Source organism: Solanum lycopersicum, chromosome 2 (genome assembly GCF_036512215.1).
Source record: "Solanum lycopersicum chromosome 2, SLM_r2.1".
NCBI lineage: Eukaryota > Viridiplantae > Streptophyta > Magnoliopsida > Solanales > Solanaceae > Solanum > Solanum lycopersicum.
In genome coordinates, this window is record NC_090801.1 from 54,732,641 (window position 1) to 54,756,105 (window position 23,465).

General features: G+C 33.1%; 3 protein-coding genes and 1 long non-coding RNA gene across 4 annotated transcripts; 2 read left to right on the plus strand and 2 right to left on the minus strand.

Annotated features, from left to right (window-relative positions):
- Positions 1-4,033: 4,033 nt before the first annotated feature.
- Positions 4,034-4,717, minus strand: LOC138341765 (uncharacterized). Its single transcript, XR_011214699.1, has 2 exons — positions 4,535-4,717; positions 4,034-4,341 (listed from the first exon to the last, which is right to left on the minus strand). It is a non-coding gene; the product is annotated as an uncharacterized lncRNA (long non-coding RNA).
- A 2,106-nt stretch (positions 4,718-6,823) lies between these two features.
- LOC101247291 (putative pentatricopeptide repeat-containing protein At3g47840) lies at positions 6,824-9,891 on the plus strand. Its single transcript, XM_004233860.4, has one exon. It carries the CDS (start codon positions 7,647-7,649, stop codon positions 9,762-9,764), a length of 2,118 nt encoding a protein of 705 aa, XP_004233908.1. The 5' UTR covers positions 6,824-7,646; the 3' UTR covers positions 9,765-9,891.
- A 1,714-nt stretch (positions 9,892-11,605) lies between these two features.
- Positions 11,606-19,103, plus strand: LOC101261090 (pyrroline-5-carboxylate reductase). Its single transcript, XM_004233202.5, has 8 exons — positions 11,606-11,831; positions 12,019-12,256; positions 13,251-13,299; positions 14,228-14,319; positions 16,030-16,102; positions 17,600-17,720; positions 17,926-18,031; positions 18,695-19,103. The coding sequence occupies exons 2-8, from the start codon at positions 12,056-12,058 to the stop codon at positions 18,881-18,883; spliced, it is 831 nt and encodes a 276-aa protein (XP_004233250.1). The 5' UTR covers positions 11,606-11,831; positions 12,019-12,055; the 3' UTR covers positions 18,884-19,103.
- Positions 19,104-21,318: 2,215 nt separating this feature from the next.
- LOC101260600 (tRNA (guanine-N(7)-)-methyltransferase) lies at positions 21,319-22,890 on the minus strand. The gene is made up of 2 exons (XM_004233201.5): positions 22,777-22,890; positions 21,319-22,519 (listed from the first exon to the last, which is right to left on the minus strand). The coding sequence occupies exon 2, from the start codon at positions 22,478-22,480 to the stop codon at positions 21,746-21,748; it is 735 nt and encodes a 244-aa protein (XP_004233249.2). The 5' UTR covers positions 22,481-22,519; positions 22,777-22,890; the 3' UTR covers positions 21,319-21,745.
- Positions 22,891-23,465: the final 575 nt, after the last annotated feature.

Here is a 23,465-nt window from a genome sequence, read left to right on the forward strand (position 1 = left end):
GGTCAAATATACCCTTCTACTATAGGAAATAGTTTGAATATACCATTCGTTATACTTTTGGATTAATATATCCCTTTCGTTATATTTTTGGCCAAATATATCCTTTATCCGTTAAATATGTGAATAAACATGAAAAATGATGGTATAGTTAAGTAAAAATCTTTATCAACTCATATCATAAATTTAATTCATGTTTAAATAAATGTACCCCCATATTAATATTTTTTATTTGTCCATGTTTGATTTGACATAACCTTTAGTAACGATACTTAATAGTAAAAGTAAAATAGATATAAAATGGTAAATAATTATCTGTTGTATTTCATAATGAACAAGTAAAGATAAATATCTATTTCAATATGGTGCACAAGTAAAAACGAACGAATGGTGATTCAAATATAATGTTTGGTTAGGTAAATAAATGAATGAGAAATATAAATAAATATACTATATTAAAAAAATATTGATTATTTATAACAATAACATTTGTTTCACTTGATTATTTTTAATACATATATAATCTAATTTTGATACATATTATAATAAACAATTTATTATTCACATATAAACAAGTTTTACGGATGTATAATACATTCATTACACATTTTAATTCACTTATAATACAATGTGTCAATTGCTTACCAAACAAGTATAATATATATACATTGTATACATAATTTACTTTTCATACATAATACAAATTTAACATAGTATTGCTATGTATTGTTAAAAATGGTAATAAAAAAAATAATATCACTGAAATCAGTAATTATTTATTAAAGGGAAAAGGGTCAAATATGTCTCTAAAGTATTCGAAAAGGTCTAAATATACCCTCAATTTAAAGTTTGGCTTACTCATATCCTCGCCTCCAACTTTTCACATAGATATGCCATTCTGAGCCTTAGTTGGTCTGCTGGATATATCCAAGCTCTTTTTCCATTTCTTTAAATGTCCTCATGGAATTGACATGTCATTTTGTCCTTACCACATGACATTTATATGGAAATGGAAAGAGATCTATTATGCCTCTAAGAAATTCAAACCCATAAACACCTAATCCAATCCATAAATCAACCCCTATTTTAAATAAACTACTCGACAAATTTTCAACAATTTTATTTAAATTTTTATTTTTTTGATAAATTCCAAAAATGAGTAATTGATTAAAAAAAGAAAGAAAAACATAAGGAAAAAATATAAAATTAAAGCAAAAGATTCACAAATAAATATAGTAACCTTAAGGGCATATCTATGCGAAAAGTTGAAATGTAAGGACACGAGTGAGCCAAACTTTAAATGAGAATATATCTAAACCTTTTTAAATAGTTCAAAAGCATATTTGATTATTTTTCCTTTATTAAAAGATACTCATCCAAATAATTTTTTTCTAAAATGGATTCGCCTTTATATATATTAGGTAGGCCCATAGTTAGGTTATGTACATAGAGTTTGGTATATACGTGTGTGTGAAACCTAGCTAGAAGATCAATAAATCCATGACAATTGTCTTAGATGCACATAAATGAGTTTCCCTCTCTTTGTTGACCTTGTTCAAGAGGGCATTCCTAGAGTAGGGACATTCTCTTAGATGCCATAATAAATGTCTCTCCAATCACCATTCTTCCTATAACTTAGTAGCCATACACTTAATATTACATGCGATTGCCTTGTTTCCCTCTCTTTCGATTTTTTTTTTCATTTGATGTTCGGAGTCTACATTTGAGCTTCAACTAAATTTGAATCACGCATTATAAGACAAATTCAAGAGTGGTGCTTCTAATAAGATTTTTCTCACACATAAAGTTTGAACCGATATCTCTGATTAAGGATAAAAACACTCTAATCAGTGCTCTTTGTCAACTTTGTTCGAGAGGGGATTCACTAGAGTAGGGCCACTCTCTTAGATGCACTCCCTTTGCTTTGTGGAATTATATGCTATAATTATTATATCTCCAACCACCTTTCTTCATATAACTTAGTAGCCATACACTTATTATAACATGTGATTGTCTTGTTTCCCTTTTTTCCTTTTTTTTTTTTGTTTCCCACCCAATATCTACTTCATATACATTTATTATTACATGACAATTGTCTAATTTTCCTCTATTTATTTTTTTTCTTCTTTTGGTTTTTTATTTAGTGTTTGGACTTCACATTTGAGCTCCGACTAAATTCGAATCGTGCATTATAGGACACGTTTAAGAGTGATGCTTCTAACAAGATTTTGCCCACACACAAGGCTCGAACCAATACTTCTGATTAAGGATGAAACATTCTCACCGGTGCTCTTTGTTGACTTTGTTCGAGAGGGGATTCACTAGAGTAGGCCCACTCTCTTAGATGCACTCCCTTTGGTTGGTGGGAATTATATGCTATAATTGACATCTCTCCAACCACCCTTCTTCATATAACTTAATTTTCTCCGTACATACTTCATTATACATTTATTATTATTAGTTTAGTGTGCGCGTGCAATGTTTCATGTCAATCAATAAAATTATACATTTTTTTTCATGATTTACCCTTAACACTAATCACTTATCTTCTAAATCATTTATTCAGATATAAACTATATATACATCAATTAATATTACATATATATCCAAAATCAATTAATAAACTACAATAAAAATAACTTTTAGCAGTATTAAATATTAAAATTTACAAAGAGTGTTAAAACTTTTACCGGCTTTACTTGAATGTCATTAAAACGAATGTTGCTAAAGACTTCAGTGACATATATAAAGACTGCTAATTGCCGCAAAAAATACATATTTAGCGGCAATTGAGAATTAATTGCCGCTAATGATAATTTTTTATGTAGAGATATAAACATATTTCTTAAGATCTAAACTATATATATACATCAGGAAAATGCACAAGTACCTCCTCAACCTATGTCTGAAATTCCAGAGATACACTTATACTATACTAAGGTCCAATTACCTCCGAACTTATTATATAAGTAATTTTCTACCCCTTTTTCGGCCTACGTGACACTAGCTTGAAAAAAAAGTCAATCAGCATTGAGCCCACAAGATAGTGGGCTATGAGTAACGTATATCGATCTAACGCCGTCAATTTTTAAAAAATAAAATATACCCTAAAATGTTACTGTGAAATACGTTTATATTAGTTTTTTAAAATCTTAGAAAAACGTATTATTTTAGTGAATTGCTTTATATAATAACTTAGTTTGGTGAAAAGGTCGAAGAAACAAGCTGGTCTACTACTTGAGGAGCTCTGGGCGGAGTGTTAAAAAAGTGGAGATGATAAAGCTGTTGGAGATAGTAAGAAGGAGAAACTTGCTCCATCCTTTCTCAAGGTTTCTGGAGCAGCACTTCAGATGCAAAAAGAGATATTGTGGTTTAAGGTGAGAGATGGAAAGCATTTCATATCTCTCTCAGTATGAATTGAAGGCGCGTTTTTGTCCATTCTCACATCTCGCTATGCTGAAGACGATTTTCTTATGTCATTGCCTGCAAAGTTATTCTTCGGAATCACGGCGCTGTTTGTCTCCATAGTTAGCATGCTCTTGGCTTTTACATCAACCTTCTTTTTGGTGTACAGTAATCATACGAATTGGGAGCCAAAGCTCATTGCTGCTTGTGCTTGTATTCCTGTAGGATTTATTTGGGTGTTTCCATTACAAACTATGGTTTGATGTAGCTAAATCAACATATTGGTCCAAGTTTCTTTTTCGACCAATAAAAGCATAAACTCTATTAACAACAGAGCCTGAGGCTTCATTGCAGATAACAGTTGCACAGAGGAGAATCTTCTTACTGTTACGGTGCCTTATTCTAACTACTCCTAATTGTAATGTTTGTGTTTGAAACTTCAGTGAATTTCTCCATCGATGCTAATTTAGCTAATTGATCAGTGTCACGATCCAATTTAGGGACGTGACCAGCGAGCACTAAGGGGGAGAATCCCAAAGCAAGCCTTGTCAGAATTCTACAGAAAAATCAGGCAGAGTTTCCTCTGTCTTTGGTCCTATCCAGTTTTTCCATGTCTCAGAGATCAGCAATATAACTAAAAACATCTCCAATATAAGAGTTAGACACAATTTCCATTAACCATATAATCGCCAAGCAATAGTACTAATTCATCTAAAAAAAAATGGAAGGAAGTATAATACTAATCACATGTCTATATAGAACGGAAGAATACTCGTGACTCAAGTAGAGAAGTGACTGTGGAGCAGCTCTAAGAATTCAAACGAAGTACCATAACAATAGATAAGCTTACTTCCCAACATGAACAACTACGGGCTCACCATGAAATGTCAACTTGCTAGTTCTAATTAATGAAATCCTCGCCAACGTCACATGTGTTCTCTGTAAAAATTTAGCGGGGAGTGAGAAGCTAGCTCAGTGAGTTATAACACTTAACCATTTTAACGAGGGAAAAGTCAAAAAACATCCTAGAATAATAATCAAAATGATGAAATCAATGCCCTTCAGAAATGGTAAAAATATTCAATCATGTAACCAGTAAGACCTTTATGGGCATAAAGCTACTGTATCATACCTTTTGGAGGCCACAAATTTTGATATGCTAAACGAAACAGAACGATTAGTACTTCTTGAGATGACTACCCACAATGAGATGTATGGTGAGCACGTCAATGCTGAACTGCGATTTGCATTATTTCTACTTTCCAATACTTGCTAAGACTTTTTTCTTGCATTAAAAATATTCAACAAACCGCTCAAATATTGTTACAAGGAAATCTTAATGTCTTATACACATATTATCTCACAAGTCCTTAGTTACACAAGGATCCATTGAAGGACCTAATTATAATTATCCACTACTGTGGAGAAAGTTTACTTCGATGGCAAGGAGCCGATTCATTACATGTAAGATATATCTTAAAATTAATTCCAAGAAAGTTGTAATAAAATCATATCAATGTATGTCTCGATCCCTCGATCTATTCTTATTTTTCAGGGGAAAGACATATATTATACTGAAGAAACAAGGTGGTCTATTACTCGAGGAGCTCTGTGCGGAGTGTGAAACAAGTGCAAAGGATAAGCTATTGGAGATAGTAAGAAGGGAAAAATTGCTCCAATTTGCTGCAGCAGCACGAAGTATAGAGTTTTTAGTTGTGGTTATTCACAATCTCCTCATCTCATATGGGACTTGGACCGAGAGTGGTCCATTTTCGATTTTGCAATTTTTTTAATTATATTGATTATATCAGATGCGGTGGCATTATTCAGCTCAATCGTTTCTATCATTATGTTCTTGTCCATTCTCACATCTCGCTATACTGAAGATGATTTTCTTGTGTCATTGCCCGCCAAGTTATTGTCCCCAAGTTATTGTCCGGACTCACAGCTCTGTTTGTCTCGATAGTTAGCATGCTCTTGGCTTTTACAACAACCTTTTTTTTTGGTCTATCGTAATAATACAAATTGAGAGTCAAGCTCATTACTGTTTGTGCTAGTATTCCTGTAGCTTTATTTGGGTGTTTCCAGTCTAAACTATGGTTTGATGTAACATATTGGTCCAAGTTTCTTTTTCGACCAGCAAAGTACAAGTTGTCTTCCATCCACCCGTGTTTTCTCCATTAATGAGTCGTATGCGATACAAATTTAGATTAGTCAATAACAAGATATCACAAGTATATCACAACGAAACTGGTAAAAACAAGAAATAATAGCAAGAGTACGATTTCTTTTTAACTTTGATATATACGTCATTTCCCATTTCATTTGCGTAATTATAATTAATTACATCCAAAACAGGACAAGAAATAATTCATAAATTACTCCCTTTTTTTTTCATTTATATTTTTTAAAACGTAAAGATACTAATTAATAGGCACAAAAATTAAACTGGAGGTGAAACAGCAACATCAGGGCCTGGAGCAGCAACTTCAGGAACTCCAGGGACTGGAACACCAACATTAGGAACTCCAGGGATCGGAAAAGTAAATGGATTAGTAACACCAGTACCCGTACCAAGACCAGGAATATCAAATCCAGGAATGTTAAAATTCGGGATATTGAAACCAATATTCGGAATTCCACCTGGAAATGGGAATGGAAATGGAAACGGAAATCCTCCGATATTTGGAGTAGCAGGAGTTGTTGCATCGATTTTCTCGTTAAATAAATCTTCATTTTCATCTCTAAGCATTCTTGCAGCACCAGAAAATTTAATCAAACAAAGCAAAGTAATCAACTTGAGGCAAGTCATTTTCATATCTCTTCGTAAGAGTTAATTATGTAAATTTGCTTACACTAATAAGCTGTTTATATAGAGAGATTTTGAGGTCCCTAAGAGTTAAAAATGTTAAAAGTATAAGATTGTTTTAGATTTATTCACACTAAAAAAATATGTTTTGCCAGCTACATTTGTTTAGCAATTTTTAGCATTTGTAGTTAATGGGGATGGTTAAGGATATAAACCTAATTAATCTACTTTGACATTTTTTTTATGCAGAAGCAAATACTAGTTGTTGGTTGATGGAGAATTAATTTTATTACACCAGGTTTTCAGTAAAGATAGTGAGAAAGAAGAAAATTTGGGCTTCATTTTTTTTCGATCGCATGACTTATTGGCACTCTTAAAACACACTAATTTACTTGATTAACTGAACTTAATAACCTTTGATGTTACAATGTAAGTGAGATACAATCCTAAATGCTCGTCAAGTTTAGGTATATTTTCAACACTTTTCTCGACTTTTTATTAAGAGTGTCATACTCCTACAAAAACTTGAAATTACTAGTTATAATGTCATGTATCAGATCGGAGACGTACTTTAATACTTTTCTTTAACATTAAAGAAGTACACCGTTTTTTTTTTTCTTATTACTGCTTAGTTTTCAAAGTGAAATAACTGAGCAAGGCTGAAAAGATGGAGAGTTGCCGCTTGTACTTACTGTATTTTAATGTACATCGAACTCTACTTTCAAACATGGAAACTTTCAATTTACACTTGATATTTTGATTCATGGAAGAGGTCGGAAAAAAACTAAAAACACTACAACACGCAACAATTACTTTCTCCATTTGCTTTTACTTGTCAGGTCTCAAGTTGAAATCGGGAATTGGATCGAGTTGGGAATTGTGCCTCGAATCAAAGTCGGTGTTATAGTATTTGTTCAAATTATACCTTTTAATGTTCAATTTCTTCTTACTACCAAACATAAAAAGTTTAAAAACAAAAATTCTACTTATTTTTTTGAATTTTTTTTTATCAAAAGATTTTTTTCTTCATATGAAACACACTAAAAACTTCGTTTTGACAATGATTTTTTATTTTTATTTTTTCTAGAGTTGAACATAACTTATGTGTTTGTCATAAAATTTTCAAATTACTAACTTCTAAGTTATTTTTCACTTCTTTCACTCGTAGTGACTCACAATAAGTAAAACCCAATTTTACTTCATATTCATGAACAAATACAACTAAATCAATTCTCAAACATAGTTTTCACTTCAAAAAAAAACTTTTGTTTATTTTGAAATTTTACAATAAAACATTATCGAATAAGAATGATCGAGTATAATTTTGGTTAATGTAGGTGTCACATTCTAATTTTAAGTAGTGAAATTTTTAGTTCGATCAAAAATTACGTGTGTATAATAATAGAAAGAGCTAAATAGATAGTTCTGAAGTGGTATGATATCAACAAGGCTTAGACTCAGAAGACTTTCTGCAATATCAAGATTTGCCTATGCTGGATGGGGAGACTTTTTGGCTATGGAGAAGAGAATCTATCATTTAATGCAGGAGTACCATGAATTTCCTCCACAGAACATGCTAGCAATCAATTCCCAGTTGAAGGAATTGGTTAAAAATGGTGAGCTAGAAAATGCACGCCAGATGTTTGACAAAATGACTCAAAGGGATGAGGTCTCATGGACAAATATGATTTCTGGTTACGTTAATAACTCTAGTTCGTTACAAGCGTTGTCTTTATTCTTAGAAATGCGGCGTGATCCTACTATCAAAATGGACCCTTTTGCTCTTAGCCTCGCGGTGAAGGCATGTGGGCTTAGTGTGAATTTGAAGTGTGGTGAGTTATTACATGGGTATTCGATGAAAGCTAATTTTGTTAGTTCTGTTTTTGTGGGTAGTTCACTTGTTGACATGTACATGAAAGCTGGTAAAGTGATTGAGGGTTGTGGAGTTTTTGATGAAATGCCTCTTAGGAATGTAGTTTCTTGGACCGCTGTTATAACTGGGCTTGTCCGAGCAGGTTACAATGAGGAAGGGTTGGTATATTTTTCTGAAATGTGGAGAGATGGTGTAGAGTGTGATTCGTATGCTTATGCGATTGTGTTAAAAGCGTGTGCTGATATTGGGTGTTTGAATTACGGGAGGGAAATGCATACTAGGATAGTGAAGAAAGGCTTGGATGTGAGCTCTTATGTCGCTAATAGTCTTGCTACTATGTACAATAAATGTGGGAAACTAAATTATGGTATGTGCTTGTTTGGAAGAATGAAGTCGCGAGATGTTGTCTCGTGGACTACAGTAATCACAACATATGTTCAAATTGGTCAAGATCAATATGGTATACAAGCATTCTTGAGAATGAAAGAGTCGAATGTGACTCCTAATGAATATACATTTGCTGCAGTTGTTGCTGCTTGTGCAAATCTTTCAAAACTAGACTGGGGTGTACAACTGCATGCAAATGTTTTACGTGTAGGTTTTGCTGATTCTCTGTCTGTGTCAAATTCAATTGTCACAATGTACTCCAAATGTGGACAATTGGATTCAGCCTCACTTATATTTCATGAAATGAGTAAAAGAGACATTGTTTCTTGGAGCACAATTATTGCTGGGTATGCTCAGGGTGGTTGTGGTGAGGAAGCTTTCGAGCTGCTAACATGGATGAGAAAGGAAGGACCAAAGCCAACGGAATTTGCTCTTGCAAGTGTACTTAGTGCGTGTGGTAGTACGGCAATCCTTGACAAGGGGAAGCAACTTCATGCTCATGTTCTTATTATTGGATTAGATCATACGCCTTTAGTACTGAGTGCTTTGATCAACATGTATTCAAAATGTGGAAGTATTGCAGAAGCCGCAAAGATATATAATTCAGCACAAAATAATGACGTTGTATCATGGACAGCCATGATTCACGGGTATGCTGAACATGGATACAGCCAAGATGCTATAAGTTTATTTGAAAGGATTTGTTATGCTGGTCTAAGACCAGATTCTGTGACCTTCGTTGGTGTTCTAATCGCTTGTAGTCATGCTGGCCTTGTTGATCTAGCTTTTCACTATTTTAGATTGATGAAAGAGGAGTACAAAATAAGTTACTCAAAAGAACATTATGGTTGTATGATTGATCTTCTCTGTCGTGCTGGACGAATAACGGATGCTGAGACCATGATCAAGAATATGCCATTTGAAAAGGATGATGTTGCTTGGTCAATCTTGCTTAGAGGCTGCAGGTTACATGGTGATGTTGAATGTGGAAGCCGTGCGGCTGAGCAAATTCTTAAACTTGCTCCAAATTGTGCTGTGACTCACACTGCTTTGTCAAACATGTATGCGTCAAAGGGGAAGTGGGGTGAAGTAGCGGAACTGAGGAAGTTGATGAGATTGAAAGGCGTCATGAAGGAGCCTGGATGGTCTTGGATTAAGGTGAAGGATCAAGTTTCTGCATTCGTTGCTGGGGACAAAAATCATTCACAAAATGAAGATATTTATTATATTTTGGATCTGATATCCTCAAAAGCAGAATCTTCTCTTCAGAATGTTACTTTTCTTTTGGAGTAGCCAAAACTTAAAATAACCTCTTCCTTATTTCCACAGGCAGCTCTGTTCTTTGTATTCAACTTTATCCATTGAAAATGATATAATGGAAAACACACATATGAAAGTATCACATTTTTGGCGAGTTTCATATATTAACTATCAAGTGTTTGTATTTTCTATCTAAACGATCATCAAGTACTAATCAAACATACCTCGAACCTAGCTAGACCAAGTGTTTGAATACGCCAAAGGGCGTGTTACAGCTAATTTGCCTAAAAATATTTGTCTTCAACACACTCGTTAATTTCGAGGCATGTTGAACATCTTAATTTTTCAAATTACATATGGAGTGTCATTTGACACCATCTTCGACACATAAAAAAAAAGGTGTACACCATACACAACTAAACACTAAATTAAGGTGTTTTTTTGATAAAGTTTGTGATCATAATTTGATGTTTAACCTGAAATATATATATATATATATAAAAGTACTTCTTTGATGGTCTTTTAAGGATATTATGAAAAAACTGATGTGAAAGGATTAAATTATAAAATATGATAAAGCAATTGACAAATATTAGTTTGAGAACATGTGGTCCTAAGTTTTATTTTGTCCTTGTCTAATACAAATATTTATATATTCAACCCCAATTTGATACGTGTTAGTTGATTAAAAAATATTTGAAAAATAAGTCATAAATAGTAAAGGCTTAAGTCATCTGTGTCCCCTTAAAGTTATTCATATAATTCACTTAGACATCTGAACTAGGACTTATACCTATTGAACACCTAAATTATCAAGAAATGTGCCTATTAAACACAAAATGCTGATGTGGCAAAATAAGTGTATCTCACTGCTGCTGAGCGCGTGAATGCATTTTTTTATTTTTTAAAAAAAAATATTTATACCTACTTTGTTGACACTTGGCATGCATTGACTAAATATATAAAAATAATAATTAATTAAGCATAAATCTTTTAAATCATAAGAAAAAAAAAACACCCCACACTCATCTTCTTCAACCCACCATTTTAAAAACTTTAAATTTCTCTACCTTTTGTTATGATTCATTTTTTTTTATTTTCTGTAAACAAAATACCTGCTGAATTTTCAAGAAGAAGAAAAAATGGATCATTTGGAGTTAAAAAATTGACCAATATATGTACATTTTTATTTTCAATAACTCCACTTGAGCAACTATCACCATTCATAAACTTATTAGAAATGCTATAAAATATTTGATATAATTTTAATTTCTCTTTGTTGTTGATTTCAAAATAATTTATCAAGATCGATTATATTTACAAAATCGAAATAGTCGTCGAAAGAATAACATATAACGAAGAAAATGAAAGAGAAAAACATTTGGTGGATGAGTTCGGAATGAGATGGGGTTAGACATTTTTTTTTGTTATGCAGAGGAATGGTGATTGTGGAATAACAGAGAAGAAGATGAAGAAAAAAGGGCACTAAGTTAGATGGGACGGGGGTTAGGTGGGGGTGAGGGTGGGGGAAAGATTTTTTTTTAATCAATTTAATTTTTTTTATATATTATTAAATGAAGGAAAATATTCTTTATTTTTTAAAATTAAAATTATGGGCCCATATGCCACGTGTCGTAGTTCTATTCGTAATTTTTGTCAAGATAACAAGTGTGTATTACACGACGCACAATATTTGTAAAGATAGTTGTTATTTTATGTTCAATAAATAAATATTTATTAATATTAAAGTGTCTAATAGGTAAGAGACTCAGTTGAGATGTCTAAATAAATTATGCGGATAACTTTAACGAGCTATCGATGACTTAAGTCAATAATAAAATACCATACAAGTTATCACAAAAATAGCGGCATATGGTACATAATATTATTTTTTATTTATATAAAGATAATTTTATGAGTTAGATATGAGTGGCGATGTATTTAACAAAAAATTTGTTTAAAATAGTACCTAATATATAGACCTAGAAATACAAATTTGTGCCGAGTATTAAGGCCCTAAACAGTCGCTTAAATAAGAAGAAGAGTGATGCATTAAAACACATCAGCTACTCTTCGTCTTGCCGCCTTCACTGATTTCAGGTTCGTCAGCTTCGCTTATTCTCCTGAATTTCTTGATCTTTTTCCTCTTATTTTCATGTTTCTTATTCTGGGTTTCAATTGGATCATTAATCTTTCGGTTATGGATTTGAGAAGTCTGTTTTGCATTCCAGGTGTTTGATGAAATGCTTCAATGAATTTTTTACTTGTTTTTTTGATTTTTTTTCAGAAGAAAAGTTGTATCTTTACTGTTACATAATTTCCAAATGGCGAATGTTTGTCCAATTCCAACCGATTCATACAAGCTGGGCTTTATAGGAGCTGGTAAAATGGCTGAAAGTATAGCTAGAGGTGTGGTTAAGTCTGGGATATTGCCTGCTTCTCGTATTCGAACAGCCCATTCTGGATCAGCTCGTCGTACTGCTTTTGAGTCTATTGGGGTTACTGTTTTAGATAATAATAGTCAGGTAAGCTTATACATTTTCAATCTTAAATGTCCTATCTTTTTACTTTTGATGTACACTCGGTGGGATGTTTTTGCTTATTGGTGATCATAATTTTCTACTTTATTGATATCTCTTATTCCTGTATGTATGGAAGTTTCTTGGTTAGTTTCGGGTGTACCCATGAAACTGCTGAAAAGAAAATTGGGTGACATTTTTAGAGAATCATACTATTGGTAAGGTTCTCTATCTTTTGGTATATCGGTTGCATCCGAGAGTTAATAAGAAGACAAAAATGTATAGTAAGCCTTATTTCGAGCCTTTTTTCTTAAGTGCCGGACAATCTTGATTTGATCATATATATTTTAATTCCCGAATTAATTGATAAATGGTTCAAGTTATTTATGATTTCAAGAATCTTCTTGTAGGTTATTTATTAATAGCACAACAAATTTATTAATTTTGATGAGTTAGAATATGGGTAAAAGAAACATTTATTGCTAGGACCAACTGATTATTTATCGCTTGGAGTAATGCAAGACAAGTGCCCTTGAATAGTCAGGAGAGACATTTTCTCAGACAAAATAATAAAATAATACAAAGCAGAGTTCTTAGATTCTGATTGACCTCAAATTTTGTTCAAGCAAAGAGACACTGACCTTTTAAGACGTGCGTCAACAAATACTTAGCGATTGCTATGTCAGTAACACCTCATGGTCATCTCATATTAGGAATATCACTATGTACACTCTGCTTTTTTTGTACTCTTATAGACTCATACATGATGTGTTTTTGTTTTTCTTCTCCTAGGGATTTTTCTTACATTAAAACACTAAATGGAGTAGGCATTCACATTTCTATAAAAACTTTAAGTATATTTTCTTTGTTTTTTTGTTCTTTTTGGTACATCTACAAATCTGAGATCTAGTGACTGACTCTAGTTGTCTCACTTTATATCTCTTCAATTGGTTCCTTGAAAATTCTTATTTCACATGTTTCTTCTTTTTTGTCAGAGCAGGTGGTTGAAGATAGTGATGTGATTATATTCTCTGTGAAGCCTCAAGTGGGTATGGTTCAAATCTTTTCCTTTCTCTCTTTCTGTTTCCAAAAAAAGGATATTTCTTATGCTTTCTCTTTCAACACTTGCGGGAGAATTTTAAATCCATTTTTCCGCACAAGTTTTGTTTCGATAGTCGTTAAGTTTCTATTTTAAGAAAAATTACAGCTTACAAAGTGAATGATAATATTTCCTCAATTAGATGCCATAACTAAGCAACTGTTAGGTGAAGTTGTAAACAACCTATTATAAAAAGGGATCATTTCAGTGGCTGCATAAAAAAATAATCTTTGCATAAGTAATGCAACATTTGACAATGTCTTAAAACTTACAATGTACCAATCTTTAGATGCAACATTGTGGTGATTGGAGTTGCTATTGAGGGAGAAGATAGACCTTAAAATCACATGGGGGGAAATTGTTTTTCTTTTTTGAGAAGGTAACAGTCTTGTATTATATTCCAAAAAATAAAATCTGCCACAACTTGTTACAGGTTTACTAATTACAAATAAGAATTGTTTTAAATGACACAATATCTCGGAGTTGATGCGGATTTGGCTTAAAGTAAAACACAATCGAAGCAATGGATTCATCTAGGTGAGGTTAAATTTAAGTAATTATTACAGTTACATTAGGTCAATAGGAGGAAGTGTGAGATATAGAGAACCTCTAGTTTTAAGGTAAGTACTGTTCTTTTTCTTTTTGACTTATCAAAAACAGGGAATGAATGAAGTCTATATAGAGGATTCATATCGCCAACCTTACTATTTTGATATTGACTTGTAATTGTTTTAGTGATTGACATACTTTTGTTTTGCTTTCTCTTGTGCATTTTTAGGCTAAAGACACTGCAATTGTCAAATTTTTTGCTTTCCATATTTATTGGATGCTTTGAAAATTGGTGGTGATTCTGCTGTTCCACTACTTTTTTAATGCAGTTAAAAATGTGGTGTCAGAGTTGAAGCCAATCCTTTCAGAGAAGAAGCTTTTGGTGTCAGTTGCTGCTGGTATTAAGTTAAAGGATTTGCAGGTTTGTGTGAAAAAAATGGTGTAAGAAATGCACGTAAAATTCCTCAACAAGCAAAAACACAGAAACAAACTTTTTAATGTAGATGCAATAGTTTCAGGAGCTGGCTTTGACTAGTAAGGCCTTTGTGACTTGATTACCAAAATTATTTCTCCAATTTACTGGCAGTTAAATCTAAAACCGGAAGTGACTTGTATTGTTTTCTTAAATCAAGAAAATCACAAAACTTGTTGAGAATCACACAAATCACCGTAAAATTACAAGTAGGAAGCTTAAATAACTGCAATACTTTAAACTAAACTAACTAGGACTATTAAGCATTCTTTTCCCAATTTAGGGCTTCTTAGGAGTATCTCAACCAAGAAACTGTTGAAAGAAATAATAGTTCTAAATATACTGATGAGTAAATACTTAATCTGGGTATGTGAAGAAAACAAAAGCTAGTTTATTACATAGGATATCCCGACTGATCAAGAAGACAGCTACCACTTTCTCAACGAGTGCGGGAAAATATAACACCCCACCTGTGCCTAGTTAACTGGAGTGTGAATAAACTAGCATAAGGATTCAATGGTGTAAGCCAAGAATAGAAATGGCCAGGTTCACCTACCGTGTGAAGAAAATAGACCCTGACTCTAACCCAACTCTGCAAGCTAGTTCATGATGTGAGGATTGCCGTAGACCATTTAAAGCGACGACATTCCATTTTTTAACTTTTTGACAGGTAAGAGACAGCATTCCATTTTCTAAACCAATTTAGGACAATCTACCTGGGTAACTGTGGTTTTTGGTAATCTTGTGGCATCTAAGTGTCCATACCCATGTATATCCATTTGACACGGCTAGATCAAGACAATTAAGAGTCATGCAGCATAGCAAAATAATGATAGAACTACTAGAATAAGACTTCTGGATAATCTCAAAAAACTAGAATAAGACTTCTGGATTAAATAGAGAATAATTAAAAATAGTGTAAAAAAAATTATGTTCCCTCTGTCCTGTATCATGAGCATTCGGAATCTTTTTTCTGTCATTTATTTCACGCTATTGCATGCTTGATATATGCATGGGGTTGTCTCTTTCTGTTTAGTCACTTCCTCTTTCTTTGTGAGTAACTTGCCTCTGAAATAATACTTTGCTTCCGTACAGCACCAATGAAACTCTGGTGGCATAGTCTTTTGTTTTGCGAAGCAACATAGGACAAATCATTGTAGTGTCATTTGGGTACCACGGTGTGCTTTTTTGCTTTGCAATATACATGATTATCAATCACCTAAAGTAGTTGAAAGATGGATCATTTCTCTTTTCTTGAACTTATGATTTTTTTTTGTTGAGCTAATTGCTGCCTTGCAACCTAACATCCCACTTTTTTTCAAGTCAATGGAGTATTATTCTTGATATTCCAGAAGGTACCGAGCTTATTTGACATTGGTGGAAATTTGAAATTGGCCTCGTAAAGAACTTTTATTTGCTTAATCATAATTTCTAGAAACAAAGGTAAAGTCAACAACTCAATTTATTGACAATCAGCTCACATGCCTAAGCTTGACATGCCTCTTAATGTCTACTGATGCTTAACTTTATACTTGAACTGAGAAGAGCTTAAACTGAAACAAGATGCACGCAAGCATGCATATCGTCTGTTACTGATTCAATTTTCTAATTTTTTACCCATTTTAGCTGAAGCATATTCTATTTTTCTCCCTTCTCAAGGAATGGGCAGGTCAAGGCCGATTTATTAGGGTGATGCCAAACACTCCCTCTGCTGTTGGTGAAGCCGCCACTGGTACATGATAAATAAATACTGATATTTGATGCTTGTTACAGTTTTACTTGATTTGTTCCGTCAGATATAACATTCATGACTGAAGTTCTCTCCCGATACCTAGAAGCTCTAGTTTTATCTAAGGACTGACTTCGGGTATCGATATAACAAATGCTTGTTGAGTTGTTGTTTCTGTGACATTGATTTGGCTATGGGTGAGAATCCTGTTGAGGTGAAGAAGTTTCCCATTGCAGGTACATGCATTTTTTTTTGTAGAATCTGCATTAGCACATACCCATGTCATGATACCGCGTTCTACACGAAATGACCTATCTAACATGATTTGTTGTTGAGAAATTGTTTGGTGCCTTGAAGATTAGTAAACAATTGAGATGTAAGAAAACTGAATTCAGATGCAATAATCTATTCTTACAAGTTACAATATCCATATCCAGATTTTTGGCCAGATTCTGTTCCATATGAATTGAAGTAATTCTGTCTTCTTTGAAAGTGGTTAATAAAAGAGGCATCCTCTTGATTTTATCAACGTTAGAGGTATTTCAAGGTGGGATTGACAAAATTTTGACAATTATATTTTCCATGAAATTTTACCTGCATTCTTCCACATCTACTTCAAACTGCATAAAAAAATTGAGTTGTCAGAACAAGGTATTATGGTAGTTAACATGAACACGTTCACATGTTGAACTCACCATCTTACCTAATATGACCTAGTTGACTTAAGCTTATAATGAAGACACAATGCTTTAGTGGACTATTATGCTTCAACTAATTGGAGTCGAGAAAAGGGATATTTGGAGTGTGCTAATGAGGTCTGCTATGGAGAAGATATTACCTCCAAGTCAGTTAGCTCTTCTTTTATTCAAATATCTTGAAAATGATAAGGTTTAATTTATTCGTACTATGACTTTAAGACGAGATCTCTAAAAATTGTCTCTTATTTTGGATGTATTCTCGGGTTTTTATTATGTGTAAGACACAATTTTACGTGGATAACTAAGCGCAAGTGTGTGTACACATGTACTTCTATGTGAATGTTTGTTGTATTCTTTTGTGTATTAGTGTTTGCACGTATAGGTATGCTAGTGTAAATTTGGTTTTAGTTTTTCTGTTTGTATATGCTTATTATACAATTATTTGGTTTTAGTTTTTCTGTTTGTATATGCCTATTATACAATGCATTTATAGCATACTCCTAGTATCTATAAGTGCACATGTATGTCTGTGATTTTTATTTTGTTTGTGCTTTATTTAAATGGAAACTTGTGTGTGAATGTGACATGAATTGCAAACAGCTGTAGTACTGAGTACTGAGGAAATTTCAAATATTTGTGACATGATTATCTCTCGTGGTCGATCTTTTACCTTGAAATTTTTTCTCTGGTGCAAGTTAGCGAGACACTAGCAATTTTAATTTTCTGGTTGATTCTAATAAAACTGTCTGAGTTGTTATCAGTTATTGCTATGTATGTGTCCTTATTAAGTGTCTTCATATAGTCATCACTTTGGGGGAAAAGGCAACAACCGAAGATGGAGAGTTAATTTCCCAGTTATTTGGAGCTATTGGTAAGGTGTGGAAAGCTGATGAGAAGCTGTTTGATGCAGTTACAGGTTTAAGGCATGTTCCTTCTTTAATGTTTCTAAAACTACACTTATTATCACTTAATTTGATGCCAATTTCTGCGCCTGTGACTAGCTGTTTGTTGAGCCCACTTGGGGATCTTGGTTCTTGAACTGCTTCTGCAAAGACAAGCAGAGCTCATGCAAAGTTGGAATCCAGTACCATTGTTAACAATATCTTTTCTTTCTCCTTGAATTGTCAGTGGTAGTGGACCAGCCTATGTTTTTCTAGCAATAGAGGCATTGGCTGATGGAGGGGTGGCTGCTGGTTTACCGAGGGAGCTTGCACTTGGACTAGCCTCTCAAACCGTAAGTTAACAGTTATCCACCAATTCATTCATATTCTATCGTGCTATATTTAGTGTGGTTATGTTTGAAATAGTGAAAACAGTGAAATTGTTCTTTTGCTCTCACTGATTCAGCCTGAGATCCTTTCCGGTTTCAAGGTTCATTTGTTCTATAAGAGGCAAGGTCATTGTTCGTGAAGACTGTGGGTTAACTTACCATCATCTGCATTTTTTAGTCTATAATATATTAATATTATATGCTCTTTAATTTACCCTGCAACCCTCTTAAGTATACAAGTACAATTTTTTTTCTTAAAGAAATGTACTAACTTGTATCATCTTTCTACTTGCAAATCGCATCAATTAAGGTCCTTTTCAATGCCTCACAAAGCAATTTGTTTATATCGTGACTTAGTTTAGTTAACTGGCATAATTGTGATCATCTTTTGAGTGTCTTCTCCTTTGTTATTGACAAGGGCAAGTCATCTTTTCAACTCTTCTCACATTGAACTTTTCTTGTTCTCCCAGTAAGATTCACTCGAGCTAAAATTTATATGACTTGCACATTATTGATGCCTGTGTTAAGAGATTTCCTTATCCTTTTCCTTTTTTTTCTTCAAGAGAGTAACATGCATGTCCCTCAAACGCACTGCTGGTCGAATGACTAACTGATTCTCTGTTGCAGGTACTAGGAGCAGCATCAATGGTCTCCGGTATGAGCAAGCATCCTGGTCAACATAAAGATGATGTTGCATCACCTGGGGGTACAACCATTGCTGGAATTCACGAGTTGGAGAAGTCTGGATTTCGCGGTATCTTGATGAATGCAGTTGTTGCTGCAGCTAAACGAAGTAAAGAGCTTTCTCAGAATTAATCTACTTATCTCTATTAAGGTCATGGAGAACCAGCCGGAAGCTATTATATATGTCTAGCAGAGTTTTTTAAGTGCTAAATTATTATGTGAAAGGTGCTGAGCTTTTTGACCAAAATAAAGCACCGTATCTGTTAAACTTTTTGGACCAACATGCCCACATTTTATTAAAGAGGCTTGTGGCACAATCACAATCACTATAAATAAACATTATTTATAGTTATTGCTCTCTCCGTTTCAAAAAAAAAAAAGACCTTATTTCCTTTTTAGTTTTTTAAAAAAAGAATGATTCATTTCCTTTTTTGGCAACACTTTAATCTTAACTTTCCACGTGGCATGTTTAAGAACACAAAATTGAAGAACATTTTGGTACATTTGACATAACTTTAATTTAGAATCACAAGATTAAAAAGTCTTCTTTCTTTTCTTAAATTCCGTTCTAAGTCAAACTAGATCATTATTTTTTAAACGAAAAGAGTAACAGTCTATATATTGTGCTAGCATGTTAAAACCTAGTCAAGGTGCTTGTTATAAATGAAACAATTATTTATAGTTGTCTCAGAGCAAAAGAAAACTCTAGAAAAAGCTTCACATTTATCGCTGCAAATATATGATAATTCAGATATCTTTCGACCATTATCTCTTTTAAAAAAAGATAACATCGAACCTTAACTTGTTTTAATATCTCCAGTAACAAACAACCCAAAGAATTAAGACAAAAACAAACACAATATTTCCTCAGAATGGCATGGAAGTGACAAGAAGAAAAAAGGTGAAAATATATTCACTTTATTAATGAGAACGCACAACTGTTTTATTTTAATAATATACGTATATATAATTTAAACTCCATTAATCAAGTGAACATGAAATGGAGTAACTACTAGTAATCATAATTTTTGCTTATGTTAATTATTTTTTCTTAGTTTTATAATTTAGGAAAATTGGGTATACATTCATCAATGCGAAGAAAAAAACATATTAAATAACTTTAAGCGATAAAAGGTTCTTGTAATTTGTGGTAAGTTTTAGTTATCTAGGTTCTAAATAATGTATGGGAATTTTAGTTTAAACATAGGATGAAATCCTCCAATTAATGGAAGCCAAAAAAATTAGTACAAACGTTTAATTAAACTCTCCTAATTCGAAACTACTTTATTCTTCGGAAATGGAAGGGTCGTACTTAATTTTGAAAAAATATATATATTAATAAAAGTAATTGTTTTAGAATTCGAAATTAAATTTATATTTTGTTTGAATTCAATATATAACTAATTCAACAATAAATTTATACCTATTAATTCCAAAATTATAATTTCAAATTTGTAATTTTTAAAATAATTTTATCCGCAAATCAAACTACTTTTGTTATTTTAGACCAAAGGTGAGAGCTATAGAGAGAACTAATCTATTGGCTACATAGCATTTATTTACCCTCAACTTGCTTTTGTTTGAATTTTCGTGCTCCTAATTAGTGATGTTGAAGTACGAAATATATTGAAATTTCATATATTTGAAAGACTAATTATTATTATTATTGCATCCTGTATATTTCAATTTACAATAATCATAACATTTTAAAAACAAGTACAAATTTGAAAATGAACCTTAATACACAATCATTTTCTTAATTTGACATGTAAAATACATGTTTTTATCGACAAACGCGATAACTCTCACAATTTCTTTTTCTTCTGAAAAGCTATTTTACGAAAGAAAAAAAACACAAAGGTTTAAAAGTTTGGCCAAACCGGTACTAAGTGCATAAAATCCAAAAGCATGTGTTTGAATTATGAAAATCTACAACTATCCATTTAAAAAACGTGTTTGAAAAGTAAGCATATTTGAACTGCAAAATATAGCAAGTAGCAACATACAAATCCAGATTAAATTCTCAGTATCCTGAGTCCCTTTGTTACGGAGTTACCTTTGTTAGGAAACTCCGGGCTCCAATGTGGGTACTAGACACCGGGCGGGAAGCGGAAAAGAAAAATGCAAAGATGAGGACAAAAAAGCAAAAAGAAAAAGAAAAAAAAACACTAGCAAGGCTCTACTATTGATTAGCCCTAGTGTCTGAATCAACTTGCTGCCCACATCTCAGCTAATAACTATAATATAGTACTACATCCCTCCAACGAAAGAGTCCGGCTATGCCTGACCATCATAACATTCATAAATGAGTTGGATAGATGAATAGAGGAATCCAGACACAATCATTAGATTCGCCCTATAGAAGTTCAACCACTCAAACCCTCCGTCCCTCTCCCCCCTCCCGATTGTGTGTTCAAGGGGGAAATGGGGGCTAGATGCAGAATATAATCAAAAATACAGATGTACAACAGTTGGTTAGCAATCCAGGGTGCATAAGAGACATTAAAGAGTCCAAGTGACTACATGAGAATGGTATATGTCACAATCTACTGGAAACACAGATATCGTTAAGAACTAAACTATCAGAAAGATCAAAATTATGATAATAAGCATAATACAAGACGTTTGAAGCTCAATAGAGATGGCTACTTGTCCTAGTACACCTAAATATTTTGTCAAAATACAATAGCAAAACATTCTTGCGAATCTAATTGTTGAGCATATCCATGATAAACAATGCATTATCAGGTTTAGAAAAGTGGGGATGAGCTGCCTTCATGAATGATAAACTAACTGCATTCTCAAGAATGGAACGATCAAAATCAAGAAAATGGCACAGAATGGTCATTAATCTCCGCGATCAGTCACAAAGTATCTATAATTTTAGTTGCGGTAACCACATTTCTATTAACTCAACAACAGAAGACGGAGGATATCTCATCGCTTACCAGAAAACAGGAGGTACGAAAAATCCCTAGAATTTGACCATACCATTCAGTGAGTTGCAATTCTTCTAAAAACAGCTCGGAATGTCTGTCCACCGTTACGTGCTACCTTTTGTCCTTCTTCAGTTGCAGCACTAAGGAGCTTTACAACCTGATCAGCTTCAAGTTCTTCACTAGTAAGTGCCTCAAACATCGGATGTTCTTCCAAACATGATTTCATCCACTCACCAAGCTCCTCAACATCTGTTATTGTATATATAATTCCACCAACTGCAAGCACATACGCATACTCATCTAACAAGAATGGACTAATAACACGTCTACGATGATTCTTCTCTTTAAAATGAGGATCCGGGAACAAGAAAAACATCTTTTTAAGCTGTCCTTTCTCAAAATAATTAGGAATATACTTCATTGAGTTTGTCCGTACCACTGAAATATTCTGATATTGACCCGAATTAGTCGTCCTCAACCCCAAAATCCGCTCCTTCACATACTCAGTCACCTTGTCCCGCAACTCCATCCCAATCATAAGATTATCAGGGAAAAGAGGCGCGAGGGCGATCAATAAACCACCAAATCCACAACCAACATCAGCAAACTCGATCCTTTTACAAGGATCAACTTTAACCACTTCAGGATAATGCAGAGAATAATCAACCTCACAAGGAGAAATAGGAATTGGAAAATGTGAATCACTTAATGGATTACTATGAGCACGGGCTCGATAAAAACGTTTTCGGGGCAAACCAGTTTTCTTGTTGTGGGTATGATTTTCACCCATGATCTCTGCCTTATTTCTTCTAGTTCTTAATTTTTCCAACTGCATAACAGTTAACACATCAATTGAATGAATCTAAAAACAGAAAAAACTCATTTTTAATACATCTCATGAACAATCATATCAGCGAAACTTGAATCTAATTCCAAGCAATTATACTAATTATATTATCACTGATTTGCTTGAGTTAGCTAAAATTGAATGTAATTATACTAATTATATTACCACTAATTTGCTTAAGTTTGATAGAAAAATGATAAACACAGTTAAATTATATGAGAAAATTTGCAGTTACATACCTTTTTGAGATATTCAGAGTTCAGCGGTAGAGCAGATGAATGAGGATTGGACTAGAGCCCTAGTAGTGCTTCTTAATTGGGCTTTATTTCGGGTCTGGTTATCCATTTACTTCGGCCCACTTAACTAAATATATATTATTATTTTTTTTAAAAAAATACATAAATGGATCATAAAATTCAAAATAATTACAAGTTCGTCATATCCAGATCGAAATTAATTTGTGAAATACTTATTCTCTCATAAATATTTACAACTCATACCTCCTATTCATTAACGTTGATATTTTTCGCTTAACTGATATCAAATCAGTATCATATATTGTATCGGTATCAATAATTTCACTTATCTTGACACTAAATTAGTATCATATACTTTATCGTTCACTTATATTTGTCATGGTTTTCTTTATTAGGGGTCATTTGGTACAAACATTGATAATGCAGGGATTAGTAGCACATTAACTAGTAATGCAGGGATTATTTTTTGTGAAGTGTTTGGTTCACTACTTTCCACTTAATTTTGTGTTAGATTTAAAACTCTACCAAAAAAATATCTTTCATATTATACCCTTGTGTTATTATGAGTGTTTATTTCTTATAATTGGGACAAGGTAGATAATAGCACGATGTTATTCTAATTTTTTGTTGGTCCAGTATATCTTAAACATGACATAGATTTAAGACTACTT